The sequence below is a fragment of the Acartia tonsa genome, chromosome 1 (genome assembly GCF_053477335.1).
Source record: "Acartia tonsa isolate MP-2025a chromosome 1, ASM5347733v1, whole genome shotgun sequence".
Taxonomy (NCBI): domain Eukaryota; kingdom Metazoa; phylum Arthropoda; class Copepoda; order Calanoida; family Acartiidae; genus Acartia; species Acartia tonsa.
In genome coordinates, this window is record NC_137260.1 from 62423305 (window position 1) to 62443360 (window position 20056).

Here is a 20056-nt window from a genome sequence, read left to right on the forward strand (position 1 = left end):
AAATAAAATTCTATGTAATTTTTAATTAAAACATTAAAACGAAAATATCTAATCTGATATTCTTGCCCTAAATATGGAAATAGTAAATAGTAAAAAAATATGTTTTTTAATAATTTTTAATCCTCCCATTTGAAAAGTAGTGGAATAGCAATAAATTTTAGCGCGGCAACAGTGCTGAGTAGGCCTCTAGGCCTACTGCCTATTTTCGTCTTCTAGTTGCTTCGATTTCTCTCTTTTATTTTTTTCTCTATGAAATCTACTCTAAAAGTCTTGCTGTTTAAGGTTTTAAATAATTTTCAATATTTCATTAATTTTAGCTTCATTTTTAGTTTATTTTGTCTTTTTTCTAACGTTAGAGTTATTTCTCGTATTGAATAATAGAATTAGACAGTACTCCATAGATAGTAAACTGAGAAATTATAGAATTAATGCCATGAATTTAATCTCGTTAAAATTTGTCTTAATAATGATATGATACATGATTTTTCAGTATGGATGAGAACCGGTTCTGGTCCACCGGATATTAATCGGTTTTGAATAAATACGAGAAATATAATTAATAATTATGACTGGATTTGATGGTTTCTAAAAAATGTACCTTATAAGCAGAAGCCAACACAGATTTAAGGTCTATCTCCCATTTTGATTGGATCTTCTGACATCCAATGAACTGACAACTAAAAAAAAACATGTAAAATTTAATACATACAAAATACATACTCAATTTTTAAAAGCGAAGTTTTTCTATAATTTGGGACGGTCCGTCATCAACGCTTAGCTCTTTTAGTTAATCTAAACATGTTAGAATTGTCCTATCGATTTCAAGTATTGTCAAATGATTCCTGTAATAGTTATAGATTTACAGCGTCCATACGTCCTTTTCAAACATGCTGATTTTAACTTATTTAACAATTATTTTTTGTATGTTATATATAATTATCGTATTCATATGATTTTTAGAATTATGATTCCTTGGGTCCCAAACGTCGGAGTGGACAAACGCAGGAGTGGGCACTTAATTTAACCTATTTTAAACCATCTTTTAAAAAAATGTCTAACCCCTGCGGGGGGCTTATTTGTATATTCATATCTTAACCTAACCTAACTTGTTTAACACTCCTGACACTCTACAAGTATTAATATTCTACCGTCTGATTTTAGAGCTTTACTTTTTATGGATGTTGTCATCCTAGTTTATGCAAAATCTTGTTCAATGAAAAGGATTAACCCTTCTTTTTCTCAATATCTATCAATGAAAATTAAGATGAATGATTAATGATTATCTTTCTTTCATTCAATACCTTTTTTAGATTTATACATTCTAGAATTTATATAGTGACGTGCACAGGGTTTTGCCTTTACCCACGTGAATACCAACAAATGCTTCCGATTGGCAATAATAAAATGTAGGTATTAAATACTTAAAATATAAGTATGCTAAATAATTGACTTTTAATAGAGTAAATAATATGCACTGCTAAAACATGTAAAGTAAAATACTTTTAATATTATTGGTTATTTTATCTAGACCTATTCAAATTAAAATTTATGAACTTATTTGGCTCATAATATTTCCATAAATTATCAATCAATTCAAGATTTATTTTCTTCTTTTAAAAGTAAGATTTACATAGAATTCAAATATTTCATTTTTTTCAAAATGATTTTCTTTTTCTGGTGTTTTGTTTTCTGTTCATATTTTGACTGAAAAAAGTCCAATTGTCTGACGGCTGTTACAAGTTTAAATAAAGTAATAATTAAATTAACTTGTAAAAATGTGATTTCAAATAGTCTACTGAATATTTAACCAAGAGCATCCACTAATCAATTTACTTAGTCCGCCAAGCTGTCCGTTAAAATCATAAAATAATTATAAATTAATATGTAAAGCTTTCGTGATATTTAAATTTTTATCTCATATAATAACTCATTATACCGTTATTGTTATGCTTCGCAACTTATGGATGTTGTCATCCTTGTTTATATTTCTTTAATTATATAAGCCAGTAGCCTTTATAAAAAGTTTGCCTAATAAAAGACTATTTAGTTTATCTAACTTTTCGTTTATCTTTTATTTTTAGTTAAAATACTGCATTTTAATTTGTAGAAATCTAGGCTAGAATGAATTTTCATTAATTCGCAAAATTACATAATTTAATAAGAGAAAATACATCTGTTTATAGAGAGGATCTCGCTAACCACAGAACTTGTTATTCTTTACAATGAAGCAGTTTATGGGTTCAGGGAAGGTTGTTACTATTACAGGGGAGAGTAACTTTATCCTCCCATCATATATTTCCCTATAACCCACTTCCAACTACTTTTACATTTTCCTTTTAAAATCAAAATTGGGGAGCAGCCGCTAGAAGACAAAACAACTTACGGAAATAGAACCAACGGATAGGTAATCGTTTCCTCTGGATTCAAATCCGGGGGCAGATGCAGCCTGACCGCCACCTCGCCGCTACCGCCACCCGGGCTCTCGTACGGCATGGTGAAGTTGGTAATGTCCGGCAGCGCCATGGAGGATACAGCCGCCTCCAGCTCTGTGTTCAGGTCCAGGTACATTGCTGGCTCAACACCGTCTGAAAAAGATAATAATCTGATTAATCACAGGGATCTTAAAATCATACAGTAGGTGATAGATTTATATACATCCCAATTGATGATAGACAAAATTACCCCTTCTAATTATACCTTATCATTTAAGAAATCTTCATTTAAGATTTTAATTAGACTAGTATTAAGGTTAATAACTTAAATAAGTGCAAATAATAACTATCAGGGATAAGGGATGGGAAACGTAGGAAAATATTATTTCAGGCCTATTTCAAGCCTAGGCCTATTTCTAGCCTAATAAACCAGTTTTGGGATAGCGCAGTGGTTCGTATAAAATGCTAATGAAAAAGCTGTGTGTGTGTGTAGATAAAGTATAGAATCAAATTCAGGTAGCTAGTTTAAAGTAAAAAACATAACTTTTTATAAACCTATATATTAATGGCTTTTGTTAAAATGAAGTTTTTTCTCTCCCAAAATTTTTTATCTTTTACTTTGGTAATTTGAACTGTCAGAAAGCTATCGTTGGGTTTCCCTTAGACAGATTTTAGTTTGTATTATTTGCATTTTTATTAATGAGTAAAAATTTTATTTGAAAATTTCATTGCTAATTAAAATTGAAAATAAATAAATAAATATGCACTTGGGTAACATTCTATCAAGTTCTTTGGATACTATACTGGATATAATGTAATGATATATCTGTACTGTATTGTATTGTACAAAAATTAGGGTGAAGGTGTTGTATCATTTCCGTACTAAATTTTTTAAATTCAAAATACAACATCTAATTTATAAACTACCAAATGAAAATTCGTAGCTACCTTCTTTCCAAAAAAATAATCCCGTTATTTTTGTTTTTTCTATGTGGCCCTTTTTTAATGTTTAACTCTAAGCAGATTTAATAATTAAACTAATGTGATCTAACACCATTTATATTTATTTTTTCGTAGCAGACGAAATCATTATTTTTTCTATAATTGTCTGCTTCTAAAATTTCCGCCATCTGTGATTTGGGCTTGTTTTGTATCAACCAATCACCAATTGGCGGAGCCAATTGGTGATTGGTTGATACAAAACAAGCCCAAATCACAGAACACTATTGGTTTAGAGCGGTAGCCAATATGAGCCGTCCGCCAGTAAGGTCATTAAATTAGGCAAATGGTAAAAGTTGCATGATCCCTTTCAAAACCAGGCCGAGACCTAATTTATGGCCAGGTTTCCTATCCCTTATCCCTGATAACTATAGAAAAGCTTTTATTATTTCAAAAAATAAGGAAAATCTTAATAAAAAGAAAAGAAAAAGTAAACAATGAATTAATAATTGTATTGATAAAACATTATTCATGCAATCTATCAATATTGTTAACCTTATAATTAACAAGCATTCACAAGGGTATTATAAATTAATAATGAAAAAAAGTATGAAATATTCAACCCATTATCCTTATCTTAGCAACAGGATGTCTGTTTACTTGTTAGGATCTCGCTAACGGCTAAACCGATATGGTTCTTCTTTATGTGATGCTTCTCAAAGGTCCAGGGAAGGATAAAAACTATTTTAGGGCAGGGAACATATATACCTTTCTAAAATAAATCGCAATCAACCCCCCCAAAAAATTATCATCTAAAATTTAAATTTAGATTGGAGGCCTCTAGGTGCGACGCGACAAGTTTTAAATAAACAAATAATTATTCTATAGGTAAAAATCCTTAAATAATTAAAATTGTACCAAAATATTTTCTAGAACCTAAACTAATTATAGAGTAGCTATGCTTTTTTAGAAATAAATGACCATGGTCTATTTGTTTACAATCATACTTTATAGACATTTTTATAGGGATAAAGAGATAAAAAAATGAAAAATAACCCCTTTGTCTGTTGAAATGTTTGGACATATAAGTTTGGATCCAAGAAATTAATATTTAAAATAGCAAATAAAAAATCAGTACCAAACTAACGAAATTATCACTTTGGATTCCAGTGTAATTTACAGTCTAATCCCCTCCCTCTCTAAAAGTAACATAGAATAGAATTCACAAACATTTAAACAGAGATAAATTTTAGTGGGGCAATATTTTTTTTTAAGAATTCACCTCAGTTTTCTCAATTCAAGCGAACCGTTTTTTTACATTTTCTATATTCGTGGATTTACTATTATTATGCCGTCAAGTCTTTTGAGAATTTAGTATTATTAATTTATTTGAGGAAAACCAGTAATTAAAAAGCTTCTCATACAAAATTATAAATTTCCTTGCGTAATTATGTAGGATTGACAGTCTTTCAATAATTTAAACATGATAGAATGCTACTATTGATTTAAAACATGACAAATGATTCATATATTTTTGAAAGCGAAGCATTTCTACAATAAAAGACATATTGCCTGCTCTCAAAATGCCTAGCAATCCCGGACACCCACCCCAACACTAATTTTTTTTAATTAAAAAGGAGAGGAGCATTGTTGCGGAGCCGGAACCGGGAGCCGTGGAGCAGCAATATTTTGCAGGAGCTAGAGCCATAATTTTCGTTAAAAAAACGGCTCCGGCTCCGGACTAGATAAATAAAGAGATTAAATTATAATTTGGTAACTCTGTTTTCTCATGTGCAAATGCCCCTTTTAAGTTTTTCATGTCCATTTTTATCAAATATTGAACTTTTAAAAACTTCAAAAGTCAAATATAGACGTGGGAAAAAAATATGTCGAGTTTTTCTTAATTTAAATGTAGATTCATTTACAAATAAAAAGGTTCTACCTTTATTCATGAGAAAGTTGTAGGTAACAGCTGGTCCAAGGCAGTGCAGCAACCAATAGTCTGAGTGACATACGGACATACCTAGTAATAGGGTAGCTGCGCTCCTAACAATAATTACCTTTATGCATAAGAGCGTGGTAAGGAACAGCTGGTCCGAGGCAGTGTAGCAACCAATACTCTGACCTAAAACATATATAAAATGATTATTTAATTCATCTATCTCAAAGGATAAGACAATGGACGATAAATTGATATATATCCCTAATAATGATTTACAAAATTATCCCTTCTGCAGATTATAATTATTGGTGACAAAGTTTGGACACAAAATAAACATCAAAATTCAATAAAATTACCCATAGTTTGTGTCCAAACGACTCAGATAACATGATTATAAAACTGTAATTTGCAGTTCAATGTCTCTTCCCTCCTTTAATTGATTATACTCTTACATACATATTAAAAGTATTAATTGCTCTTGAAATATTTTGTTCAAGTGCTAGATGACAGGCAACTATATACTCATATTAAATATAGTATTTACTCTGTTCATATGTGGTTGTTTAGTAGAGGTTTATTCATGAAAATGTACTAAACAAAGATATTTTAAAACCAAATACTAATTCATCTCTTAGCTAGATGTAGTACTTAAGTAATTATTTTCTCTTGTATTTTTTACACTCATATGTACATTCTCCGACTATGGGGTATCAGTGATCCAGATAAAATAAGTATAATTAATATACCTTACAAAATTATATTATTAATACAAATATCAAATTAATTGCTTTAGCAAACCATTAATTATTTTAGGTTTGTGATAAATTACGTGTTCATTGAAATAATTTCTAAAGCATCAAAACATATTTTTCCCAGGGAAATATGAAATATCATTTTATATACATACATACAGATACCAGGGATTTTATGGGATAAGAAAAAAATTACCCCTTCTGTTAAAATTATTGATTGATAAGTTTGGATATTACTAATTTGTAATCAGGATTTTATAAAAAGTACCGAAAGTTTTTGAGCCATAAAATGAGAGAATGTGTTCATAAAAGGTACTAGTGAAAATTTACAGTTCATTATCTCCTCCACCACAGCTGTTTACAAATTTTAAATCATTTTCTCGTATTCATTCGAATTCGGTGGATAGGAACCGGTTCTCATCCATACGAAAAAACTATGTCTAGCATCGTATTATATCCAGCTTTCTACGAATATAGAAATGTACAATCATAAGATTAAACCAGTTTTTTAGCAGTTATTGAGATCTTAAGCTTCAAAAAAAAAACTTGCTACTTTATGTAAAAGAATACCTTGGATGGAAAGTAGCTTGGGTATATGAACAAAGTCTTGGTAAACTGGAGGCACATGATATACAGGTTGGGTAGGATGTTGTACTCACTGGATCTACACCAACCTAATATATTTATATTATACTAGTGGCTAGGTCCCTAGCATCTTAAATCTCTATATTGGATGCACAGGATATACAGGTTGGATAGGATGTTGTACTCACTGGATCTACACCAACCTAATATAAATTTATATTATACTAGTGGCTAGGTCCCTAGCATCTTGAATCTCTATATTGGATGCACAGGAGATACAGGTTGGATAGGAGGTTGTACTAACTGGATTTACACCAACCTAATATATTAGATTATACTAGTAGTTAGGTACCTTGCATCTCTAATCTCTGTATTTAAATGGGAACATAGAGATCAAAAAAATAGCTTAAAACCATGTAAAAGGAAGAATATAATTCATAAAGATACTAAAACATGATTTACCTTATATATATGTTGGTCCTCTGGTCTGTCTTGCTCTACTGCTGTAAAATATCTGAAAACAAAATACAGAGTAAGTCATTTTTAAAAAGCAAGAAGAGAAATAACAATTAAGCAAAAATACTGTATCTCCCTAAGGTATAAGAATAGAGGGGGCACGAGCTATAAATGTAACTCTACCCACGGGGTTGAGAATCTGTGTCTACTCAGTATTTGGGGCTTTGAAATCAGCTATTAATGTCAGATATATTAACACAGCCAAGTCCTACAAAAGAACATAAAGCAATTTGCTAGCAGACGAATAGGGTCTCTACTGTTCAACAATTCATATAACAGTCAATAATAGACTTTAATTGCTTACATTGTATTATTTTCTTGATCCCAGAGTAAAATTTGATTGACTGTATATCTTCCGATTGTCAAAGCCCTTCTTTTCCCTGATTCCACCAACACAAGATGCTGAAAAATATAGAATTAATAAGAATATTGTATCAGAGAGAGAAGGAACAATGGAGTGTTTATTACACAAGTCCCCAAAGTCCTATAATAACTTTTTTTATTCGTTACAACTTTGGGGACTTCTGTAAATTATGATTTGTTGATTGATTGAGTTGAGTGTTCAAACGTTTAAACCACTAACTTTAATCTACAGAAGAGGTAATTTTAATTACATCAATTCACGGTAATTGTCTTATTCCTTTAGATCCCTGGTATTGTGTGCTTTACCTCAAAATGCCTGTTAAGCACTAAAAATCCTCATTTTAAAATAAATTTTGCAATGCTGCTTCATAATATTTTGTGTTTGTTTGATAATAATTTTAAAGCGTCGATCGTAAAGATAGTTTTCCACGAATAGTAAAATCAAAACTTATGGAATTTTTTCCAGTTTATTTGACTCGATGGGCCTAAGGTCTGGACAAACAAATCTAGAATAAATCCTATAGATTTGATTTTATTATCCGCGGAAAATTCTCTATATTACGTTATGATTCATAATATTTTAGTATGACTTAGAACTGGTTTTAATACAACAGAAATTAATCGGATTTATTGTCACACTGGAAATATTATTACAAATGACTTATATATTCTTATCAACATATGACAATATGTTGATATATTAAATGTCGCAAGTATTTGACAAGAATAATAACACTTAATCCCAAAAAGGATTATTAAAAGTTTTAGGGATCTTGGGGATAAGACAAAAACATAAAATGTATGAATATCCCCAATGATAACGAATAGTGTCATCATTTGTGTAGATTAAAATTATTGGTTGAAAAGTTTGGACACTAACACTGTCTACGAGACATTGGATACCAATATAATTCACAGCCCAATGTCCCCTTTCACCCTGAAAAATTTTATATACAGACAGCATTCTATGCAGGAAAGAATCTTCGGGTATAGTCCCTTTCGTGACATCGCACCTTATGGGGCGATTCTTTGTATTTTTCACAGTAGGTTTTCTCCTATTTCTAGCCCCTGCGGGGGGCTCTAACCCTGTGGGGCCAATCACCTAACCCAATATAACCTAACCTAACCAAAAATAACCTATAAAAAGCCATTTTAAAAATATGACGACAAATCGCCCCTTAAGGTGCGATGTCACGAAAGGGACTATTCCCGAATCTTCTCTAAAACACACATCAGACAACAAGATAATATTTGTACAATTTTCAATCCATGTATATTTTGTTTTTGTTGTACTATTATACTATTGTTTATTGAACAATGTTTATTGGAAGAATACCACTTTTTTCTTGGTGCGACAATGCCCCCTCCTCATCCATGTTTTTAAAAGCAAAGCTTTTCTATAATTAGGGTCGGTCTGTCCGTCCGTACGTACGTCTGAGATGGATAGCTTTTTAAATTAATTTAGAAATGTTAAAATTGTCGTATCGATTTCAAATTTTGCATGGTGATTCCTTTAGTAGTTAGGTAAGATTTAGAAAGCGTAGCAACTCTATAATCATTACCAGAATGTCCGTACGTCCATTTTAAACATGTCGATTGTTTTACTTTTTTAACAACAAATTTTCATGTGATATAATTGTCCGATTGATCTGATTTTTGGTATATCAATTCCTAGAAAAACAAAGCATAATGTTATATGCGAAGCAACTCTATAATCAAGTCCTAAAAATGTAAGTATGTTCATAAACATTACCCTGAATCCAGCAGTTTTTCAACAAATTTACTTACAATTTAAGTTCGACTCTTATACATTTATATTATGATTATTCAGTTCTGACACTATACAAGTATTAATGGCCGTTTGTCCTACCGTTTCAGTGCTTCGCTTTTATACTATTTATTGTTTATGGCCAATATCGGGGACTGGAATCATATGGAACTAAACTAAACACTATATATCATTAACTAGCGGCTTCGTCCCAAGCCTCTAGGGGCTTTGCCCCAAGAGGTATAATTACATCTTTTATTACCTGGAGATCCCCCACTCCACCACTATTTTAAATAATTTTTTAAAAATGGCGAGCATCATCTGTATCATAAAAATAATTATAAAAAATGGCGGGCATCATCTATATCATAAAAAAATGAGGGGGAATTTTTTTATTTTTGAGAGGGTTAAGGGTGTCCCACCCCCCAAGAAAATAGCCTAAAACCATTGCAGGACCAGTAGGCATATTCCCTGAAGAGCAGAATTCGATCAGTTCAATGGTTACCGAGATCTTAAGCTTCAGACGGACGGACGGACAGACAAACATCAAGCTACTTTATATTATATATAAATTAAGGGTGTCAACGCTTTTAATATCATGATTACTTAAAAATGTCTTTAATATGGTTATACATAAATTTTAAGATTTATAACAATGTGCCTAAATAACATGGAATTAATTAACACAAAAATATGGGAGTTTGTCAACATAGACGTCCAAGAGGGGGGGGGGGGTAATGGGGCGATTACCCCCCCCCCATTTAAAATTTACCCCTACCCTAGGAGGGGGTATTTACCCTCCCCCCCCCCCAAACAATCTGGATAAAACAGGAACGATGGGCACCAGGGAGGGAGGGGACAATGGGCTGTTTATTACACTTGTCCTTAATGTTTTTTAATTAAGTTTTTTTGTCCGTCGGCCTAACAATTTTGGGGACTTTTATTGAATTTTGATTAGTTGGTTGAGTGTGTCAAAATGTTTCAACCACTAATCGTAATCTGCAGAAGGGTTAACTTTGTGTATAATCTTGGGGGATGTACATCAATTTATTGGCCATTGTCTTGTCCCATTAGATCCCTGGATCGGCATAATAAAATTGAAAATAATGCAGCTACACCAGAGGTGAATTCTTTAAAAAAAATTGCCCCACTAATCGCTTAGTGGGGCAAAATTGTTTTCCTGAAAAATCCACCAAAATCACATTAAAAATCTATAAAAATTAAACAAAATCATAGAAGGGTTATTAATATATGATTTTGTTTAATTTTTGTAAATTTTTAATGTGATTTTGGTGGGTTTTTAACGAAAACAATTTTGCCCCACTAAGCGATTTGTGGGGCAAATTTTTTAAAGAATCCACCTCAGAAATCTTAAGGGATAAGACAACTGACGATAAATTGATGTATGTACTAATTGGCGATAAACAAAATTACCCCATCTAAAGATAAAAATTATTGTTTGAAAAGTTTTAATTATTAGTATGAAATTAATCAATAAAAATACTTGAGAAGTGGGAGGGGGGGAAATATAAGCCCCCCTCCCCGCCCTTCTGTAATAGCGTTCAGCTCAATAAATGAATACATTGTCAAACAGTTTTATAGTAGTTTTTTAAAAGCGAAGCTTTTCTATAATTAGGGTCGGTCCGTACTTCCGTCCGTATGTCCGTACGTCAGTCCGTCCGTACGTCCGTCCGTCCGTCACAGATGGATAGCTTTTTTCGTTAATTTAGGCATGTTAGAATTGTCCTATCGATTTTAAACTTTGCATGGTGATTCCGTTAGTAGTTAGATACGATTTAGAAAGCGTAGCAACTCTATAATCATTACCAGAATGTCCGCACTTCCATTTTAAACATGTTGATTTTTTTACTTTTTTATTCAACAAATTTTTTTGTGATCTAATCAACCGATTGATCTTATAATGGTATATTGATTCCTGGGACAACTAAGAATAATATTATAAGCGAAACAACTCTATAATCAAGTCCTAAAAATGTTAGTATGTCCATAAACATTATCCTTTTCAACAAATTTACTTACAATTTTGATTCGACTTTTATACATTTATATTCTGATTATTCAGTTCTGACACTATACAAGTGTTAATGTTCGTTTGTCCTACCGTTTCAGAGCTTCGCTTTTATGGATGTTGTCATCCTTGTTTTAATAATAAATATAATTAATCAATGTATAAGAAAGTGAGTTAAAGCAAAGTTATAACAAAAAAGTTATAATAATGTTATATAATAAACAGAAATAAAGTGATACCAAAAAAACCATGAAATAAAACCTTTTTACTAAAAATATTTCTGGACCCTGCTGGGATCTCTAATCCTGCGGGGCCCTAACCCTTCAAACCCTTACCTTACCATAGGTAACCTTTTATAATAAATACTTTTTTTTCAATTTCATTACAGAAAATAACAAAAAATCGAAATCAATGTTCCTAAATTAGAGTTATCATTAAATTTAAGAGGAAAGCGCTACATTATACAATAGTCTAAATCTATTTTGAAATGAGCATTTAACTATTCCTATGTGACTGTTTAATAATAGATTAACTATAGTTGTAAAACAACTTGTCTTATTATTTTCTTTCCAACTAAAACTTTTCTTTGACGAAGGCGAAATATAAAAGCAATTGTTTTTAAGTAAGGTTATAAGTTACATTCTATTATAGAAAGTTGTAAGCTGCTTTTTGTTTGTTTGTTAAGTTCTCGATAACCGAGCCACCAGGACTATCATATTTCTAATCTTAAGTGTTTTGATTATTTTTTGGCTATCTGTTGCCCTTTCTTGACATGCTTAATAAGATACATAAGTTGGAAAGAATTTTAATGTTAGAGGGAGATTTTGAATCTGCATCAAATTCTAAGAATTTTTTTTATAAAATTCGTTTTTTGTATAATTCTTACTCTAAAAGCGGAAATACAATTTAAGTTTGATTAATTTTGACATCTGTGAATGGTGGATTGAAAACTATCTGCGCTCTGATTGAAGAAGCTTAAGTGTCGTACATCATTCAACCAATTAGAGCGCAGGTAGTTTCCAATCCACCTATCCTTTTGGTCAAAATTTATTAACTTAAATTGTATTTGCGCTATTAAATAAAGAATTATATAAAAAACGAATTTTATAAAAAAAATCCTTAAAATATTATGCAGATTTCAAATCTATTATACACATTAAAGTTCTTTCCATATTTAGTACTACTCGTTCATCTAGATGTATACATTTTGGACTGATTATTCCTTTTCTTGGCAAAATTGCTATTCAGAATTTAAAATAAGTAATTTATTTACCTAATATATCTATAACTAATAACCTTTTTTGTGGTGATATATCAGGAATAAATTTAATATACATATTTTTTCTGCAGAGTTCATATCATAGGATTTATGAATTTTAAAATAACTATTTCATATACAATGAAATGTTTTTTGTTAATGTTTCAAAGTGAACATTAATTGGGTTCATAAAAAATCCTTCTTAGTTTCTTGATTTTTATTATCTTTTGCGTTCAAAAATCATTTATTTATGATTATAGGCAAAAAGTTATATAATCACTAATAAAAACTTTCAATGAATCAACCAAAAAAAAACAGAAATGTATTATGAATTTCAGTAAGATATGAAATTTATCCAAAAATATAAAAAAATCTTTTTCTAAACTTTAATTCTGTTGAGTGTTCAAACATTTCAACCGATAGTTTTATTCTACAGATGAGTTAATTGTGTCCATTATCTTTGGAGAAGTTTTCTTTTTTTCTCGTATCCCTTACGAGACCTACACCTTATCTATAATACAAAGTACAATGATGTCTGTCCGTCCGTCTGTCCGTCCCTTAAGATCTCTGTAACCACTGAACCGATCGTATTCTACTCTTCAGGGAATATACATACTGGTCCTGTGGTGGTTTTAGGCTATTTTCTTGGGGGGTTGGACACCCCCAACCCCCCTAAAAAATGAAAAAATCCCACCCCCATTTTTTTTAATTATTTAAAATTAGTGGTGGAGTGGGGGCTTCTCATCAGGTACTAATTTTTTTTTTAATTATTTAAAATTAGTGGTGGAGTGGGGGCTTCTCATCAGGTACTAATTTTTTTTTTTAATTATTTAAAATTAGTGGTGGAGTGGGGGCTTCTCATCAGGTACTAATTTTTTTTTAATTATTTAAAATTAGTGGTGGAGTGGGGGCTTCTCATCAGGTACTAATTTTTTTTTAATTATTTGAATTTGTTGGGGCATATCCAGAGGTAATTATTTTTTTTTCTTTAATTACCTCTTGGGGCAAAGCCCCTAGAGGCTAGAGGCTAGGGGCGAAGCCGCTAGTAGATTTATATTCTATTAATGTTTTTAGTTTTCAGAAGACTTAGCCTTTTCCCACTCCCCTTTAATTATAATTATTTCATGACAAATAACAAAACAATTGAGGAACCTTTAGCAGTCAAGTTTTCACACTTTTATTAGTTATTAGGATTTAAGTTAAAATATAAGTGTAGAACATCGACAAAAACTAGGTAACAACGCAAATTTTTGGTATGGAAATGACAAAATTACAGTTTAGGACTTTGTTAAAGAAATGTTACGATAATAATAGTATACCTAATTGTCATATGAATCTATATTAAAAAAAATCAAGTCAATAGAATAACTCTTGAAAATGAAGATACAAACTTTTTGGCAATGATGATATAGTTTCTATCGTTTCTAAATTGTACTTAAATGATTTAGGACTCTAAATGTCGAGTTTGAAATAGATAGTACAATACTAACATGCCATAACTTACCATAAAATATCCGCTAGCTCCATCTCTGACTGGTGCAAGCAGTATAAATGCGGGCGTTTCTTTACTCTCTTTATCTTCCTCTTTCTAGTTTAATATACAAACAATAATTAATATTTCTTTTTGCTAGACCTACAGTTTATTAGTACTTCAGAAATGCTTCAATAGTTTTCATATATAAATAAACGTAGCAAATCGCAGAAAAACTATGGATGGAGAAATGGACAAAATGGGTCATTAAGCAGATGTTCAGTTGTATTCAGGATTCTCTTCAGAAAGGAGTATTCTTAAACAAACAAAAATCAGAGGTGGATTCTTAAAAAAAATTTGCCCCTTTAATCGCTTAGTGGGGCAAAATTGTTTTCGTGAAAAATCCTCCAAAGTCACATAAAAAATCTACAAAAATTAAGTAAAATCTTATGTTAATAACCCTTCTATGATTTTGTTTAATTTTTGTAGATTTTTAATGTGACTTTGGTGGATTTTTTAACGAAAACAATTTTGCCCACTAAGCGATTAATGGGGCAAACATTTTTTAAGAATCCACCTCAAGATTCTCTTTAGAAAGGAGTATTATCAAACAAACAAAAATCAGCAGTCTATCATGAATAGCAGACTTCCCGGGTATAGTCCTTTCCATGACATCGCTCCATATGGGGCGATGATTTTCTATAGCTCCTTCAAGGAGCTATAGCATAGCCTCTTATCATATGGAGCGATGTGATAGCCCCTTTTAAGGAGCGTTCATATCGCCTCTTATGATAAGAGGCTATGCTATAGCTCCTTCATGGCCTCTTAATAGCTCCTTTGAAGGGGCGTTAATATCGCCTCTTATGATAAGAGGCTATACTATAGCCCCATGATGGCTCCTTCATAGCCTCTCCATCGCCCCTCCATAGTCCTTTACCTCCATTCCCCCTTCATCGCTCCTTCATCGCCCCTACATCGCTCCTTCATCTCTCCTTCTTGAAATTTATATTAAATTGTACTTTGATGGCCCCTACATCGCCCCTACATCGCCCCTACATCGCCCCTACATCGCTCCTTCATCTCTAATTCTTGAATTTTATATTACATTGTACTTTGATGGCCCCTACATCGCTCCTCCATCGCCCCTACATCGCTCATACATCGCCCCTACATCGCTCCTTCATCTCTCCTTCTTGAAATTTATATTACATTGTACTTTGATGGCCCCTACATCGCTCCTCCATCGCCCCTTCATCGCTCCTCCATCGCCCCTACATCGCTCCTTCATCTCTCCTTCTTGAAATTTATATTACATTGTACTTTGATGGCCCCTACATCGCTCCTCCATGGCCCCTTCATCGCTCCTACATCGCCCCTACATCGCTCCTTCATCTCTCCTTCTTGAAATTTATATTACATTGTACTTTGATGGCCCCTACATCGCTCCTCCATCGCCCCTTCATCGCTCCTACATCGCCCCTACATCGCTCCTTCATCTCTCCTTCTTGATATTTATATTACATTGTACTTTGATGGCCCCTACATCGCTCCTCCATCGCCCCTACATCGCTCCTCCATGGCCCCTACATCGCTCCTTCATCTCTCCTTCTTGAAATTTATATTACATTGTACTTACTTTGATGGCCCTTACATCGCTCCTCCATCGCCCCTGCATCGCTCCTCCATCGCCCCTACATCGCTCCTCCATCGCCCCTACATCGCTCCTCCATGGCCCCTACATCGCTCCTCCATCCCCTTACATCGCTCCTTCATCTCTCCTTCTTGATATTTATATTACATTGTACTTTGATGGCCCCTACATCGCTCCTCCATCGCCCCTACATCGCTCCTCCATGGCCCCTACATCGCTCCTTCATCTCTCCTTCTTGAAATTTATATTACATTGTACTTACTTTGATGGCCCTTACATCGCTCCTCCATCGCCCCTTCATCGCTCCTCCATCGCCCCTACATCGCTCCTCCATCGCCCCTACATCGCTCCTCCATGGCCCCTACATCGCTCCTCCATCCCCTTACATCGCTCCTCCATCGCCCCTACATCGCTCCTATATCGCTCCTACATCGCCCCTACATCGCTCCTTCATCTCTCCTTCTTGAAATTTATATTACATTGTACTTATTTTGATGGCCCCTACATCGCTCCTCCATTGCCCCTATATCGCTCCTACATCGCCCCTACATCGCTCCTTCATCTTTCCTTCTTGAAATTTATATTACATTGTACTTACTTTGATGGCCCCTACATCGCTCCTCCATCGCCCCTTCATTGCTCCTCCATCGCCCCTACATCGCTCCTCCATCGCTCCTACATCGCCCCTACATCGCTCCTTCATCTCTCCTTCTTGAAATTTATATTACATTGTACTTTGATGGCCCCTACATCGCTCCTCCATCGCCCCTTCATCGCTCCTACAACGCCCCTACATCGCCCCTATATCGCTCCTATATCGCCCCTACATCGCTCCTTCATCTCTCCTTCTTGAAATTTATATTACATTGTACTTACTTTGATGGCCCTTACATCGCTCCTCCATCGCCCCTACATCGCTCCTCCATCGCCCCTACATCGCTCCTCCATTGCCCCTACATCGCTCCTCCATCGCCCCTATATCGCTCCTACATCGCCCCTACATCGCTCCTTCATCTCTCCTTCTTGAAATTTATATTACATTGTACTTACTTTGATGGCCCCTACATCGCTCCTCCATCGCCCCTATATCGCTCCTACATCGCCCCTACATCGCTCCTTCATCTCTCCTTCTTGAAATTTATATTACATTGTACTTACTTTGATGGCCCCTACATCGCTCCTCCATCGCCCCTACATCGCTCCTCCATCGCCCCTACATCGCTCCTCCATCGCCCCTACATCGCTCCTCCATCGCCCCTATATCGCTCCTACATCGCCCCTACATCGCTCCTTCATCTCTCCTTCTTGAAATTTATATTACATTGTACTTACTTTGATGGCCCCTACATCGCTCCTCCATCGCTCCTTCATCTCTCCTTCTTGAAATTTATATTACATTGTACTTACTTTGATGGCCCCTACATCGCTCCTCCATCGCCCCTACATCGCTCCTACATCGCTCCTTCATCTCTCCTTCTTGAAATTTATATTACATTGTACTTTGATGGCCCCTACATCGCTCCTCCATCGCTCCTTCATCTCTCCTTCTTGAAATTTATATTACATTGTACATACTTTGATGGCCCCTACATCGCTCCTCCATCGCCCCTACATCGCTCCTTCATCTCTCCTTCTTGAAATTTATATTACATTGTACTTTGATGGCCCCTTCATCGCTCCTCCATCGCCCCTTCATCGCTCCTTCATCGCCCCTACATTTTTCCTTCATCTCTCCTTCTTGAAATTTATATTACATTGTACTTTGATGGCCCCTACATCGCTCCTTCATCGCCCCTAAATCTCTCCTTCTTGAAATTTATATTACATTGTACTTACTTTGCTGGCCCATACATCGCTCCTACATAGGGGCCATCAAGTTGCAATGTAATAAAAATTTGGAGATGGAGCAATAGAGGGGCGATGGAGGGGCGATGGAGAGGTGATTGAGTGGCAATGTAGGGGTCATCTAAGTGGAATGTAATATAAATTTGGAGGAGCAATGAAGGGGCGATGGAGGAGCGATGTAGGGGATGTAGGGGCCATAAAAGTACAATGTAATATAAATTTGGAGAAGGAGCTATGAAGGGGCGATGGAGGAGCGATGTAGGAGCGATGTAGGGGCGATGGAGGAGCGATGTAGGGGCCATCAAAGTACAATGTAATATAAATTTCAAGAAGGAGAGATGAAGGAGCGATGTAGGGGCAATGTAGGAGCGATATAGGGGCGATGTAGGAGCGATGTAGGGGCGATGGAGGAGCGATGTAGGGGCGATGGAGGAGCGATGTAGGGGCGATGGAGGAGCGATGTAGGGGCGATGTAGGAGCGATGAAGGGGCGATGGAGGAGCGATGTAGGGGCGATGTAGGAGCGATGAAGGGGCGATGGAGGAGCGATGTAGGGGCCATCAAAGTAAGTACAATGTAATATAAATTTCAAGAAGGAGAGATGAAGGAGCGATGTAGGGGCGATGTAGGAGCGATGAAGGGGCGATGGAGGAGCGATGTAGGGGCCATCAAAGTACAATGTAATATAAATTTCAAGAAGGAGAGATGAAGGAGCGATGTAGGGGCGATGTAGGGGCGATGTAGGAGCGATGTAGGGGCGATGGAGGAGCGATGTAGGGGCCATCAAAGTAAGTACAATGTAATATAAATTATAAGAAGGAGATGTAGGAGCGATGAAGGGGCGATGTAGGAGCGATGAAGGGGCGATGGAGGAGCGATGTAGGGGCCATCAAAGTACAATGTAATATAAATTTCAAGAAGGAGAGATGAAGGAGCGATGTAGGAGCGATGAAGGGGCGATGTAGGAGCGATGAAGGGGCGATGGAGGAGCAATGAAGGGGTGATGGAGGAGCGATGTAGGGGATGTAGGGGCCATAAAAGTACAATGTAATATAAATTTGGAGAAGGAGCGATGAAGGGGCGATGGAGGAGCGATGTAGGAGTGATGTAGGGGCGACGGAGGAGCGATGTAGGGGTCATCAAAGTACAATGTAATATAAATTTCAAGAAGGAGAGATGAAGGAGCGATGTAGGGGCGATGGAGGAGCGATGAAGGGGCGATGGAGGAGCGATGTAGGGGCCATCAAAGTACAATGTAATATAAATTTCAAGAAGGAGAGATGAAGGAGCGATGTAGGGGCGATGTAGGAGCGATGAAGGGGCGATGGAGGAGCGATGTAGGAGCGATGTAGGGGCGATGGAGGAGCGATGTAGGGGTCATCAAAGTACAATGTAATATAAATTTCAAGAAGGAGAGATGAAGGAGCGATGTAGGGGCGATGTAGGAGCGATGAAGGGGCGATGGAGGAGCGATGTAGGGGCGATGTAGGAGCGATGAAGGGGCGATGGAGGAGCAATGAAGGGGTGATGGAGGAGCGATGTAGGGGATGTAGGGGCCATAAAAGTACAATGTAATATAAATTTGGAGAAGGAGCGATGAAGGGGCGATGGAGGAGCGATGTAGGAGCGATGTAGGGGCGATGGAGGAGCGATGTAGGGGTCATCAAAGTACAATGTAATATAAATTTCAAGAAGGAGAGATGAAGGAGCGATGTAGGGGCGATGTAGGAGCGATGAAGGGGCGATGGAGGAGCGATGTAGGGGCCATCAAAGTACAATGTAATATAAATTTCAAGAAGGAGAGATGAAGGAGCGATGTAGGGGCGATGTAGGAGCGATGAAGGGGCGATGGAGGAGCGATGTAGGGGCCATCAAAGTACAATGTAATATAAATTTCAAGAAGGAGAGATGAAGGAGTGATGTAGGGGCGATGTAGGAGCGATGTAGGGGCGATGGAGGTGCGATGTAGGGGTCATCAAAGTACAATGTAATATAAATTTCAAGAAGGAGAGATGAAGGAGCGATGTAGGGGTGATGTAGGAGCGATGAAGGGGCGATGGAGGAGCGATGTAGGGGCGATGTATGTAATATAAATTTCAAGAAGGAGAGATGAAGGAGCGATGTAGGGGCGATGTAGGAGCGATGAAGGGGCGATGGAGGAGCGATGTAGGGGCCATCAAAGTACAATGTAATATAAATTTCAAGAAGGAGAGATGAAGGAGCGATGTAGGGGCGATGTAGGAGCGATGTAGGGGCGATGGAGGTGCGATGTAGGGGTCATCAAAGTACAATGTAATATAAATTTCAAGAAGGAGAGATGAAGGAGCGATGTAGGGGTGATGTAGGAGCGATGAAGGGGCGATGGAGGAGCGATGTAGGGGCGATGTATGTAATATAAATTTCAAGAAGGAGAGATGAAGGAGCGATGTAGGGGCGATGTAGGAGCGATGAAGGGGCGATGGAGGAGCGATGTAGGGGCCATCAAAGTATAATGTAATATAAATTT

At 35.7% G+C, this 20056-nt stretch overlaps 1 protein-coding gene across 1 annotated transcript in view; it reads right to left on the minus strand.

Annotated features, from left to right (window-relative positions):
• LOC145326023 (inactive dipeptidyl peptidase 10-like) overlaps positions 1 to 20056 on the minus strand; it is a 154082-nt gene that overhangs the window by 19060 nt on the left and 114966 nt on the right. Inside the window, exons 18-24 of the mRNA XM_080169120.1 lie at positions 14089 to 14172; positions 7471 to 7568; positions 7113 to 7164; positions 6636 to 6739; positions 5432 to 5496; positions 2384 to 2585; positions 599 to 677 (exon numbers count right to left, since the gene is read on the minus strand). Of these exons, the coding sequence (XP_080025246.1) occupies positions 599 to 677; positions 2384 to 2585; positions 5432 to 5496; positions 6636 to 6739; positions 7113 to 7164; positions 7471 to 7568; positions 14089 to 14172 (684 nt within the window). The remainder of the gene's footprint in view (positions 1 to 598; positions 678 to 2383; positions 2586 to 5431; positions 5497 to 6635; positions 6740 to 7112; positions 7165 to 7470; positions 7569 to 14088; positions 14173 to 20056) is intronic.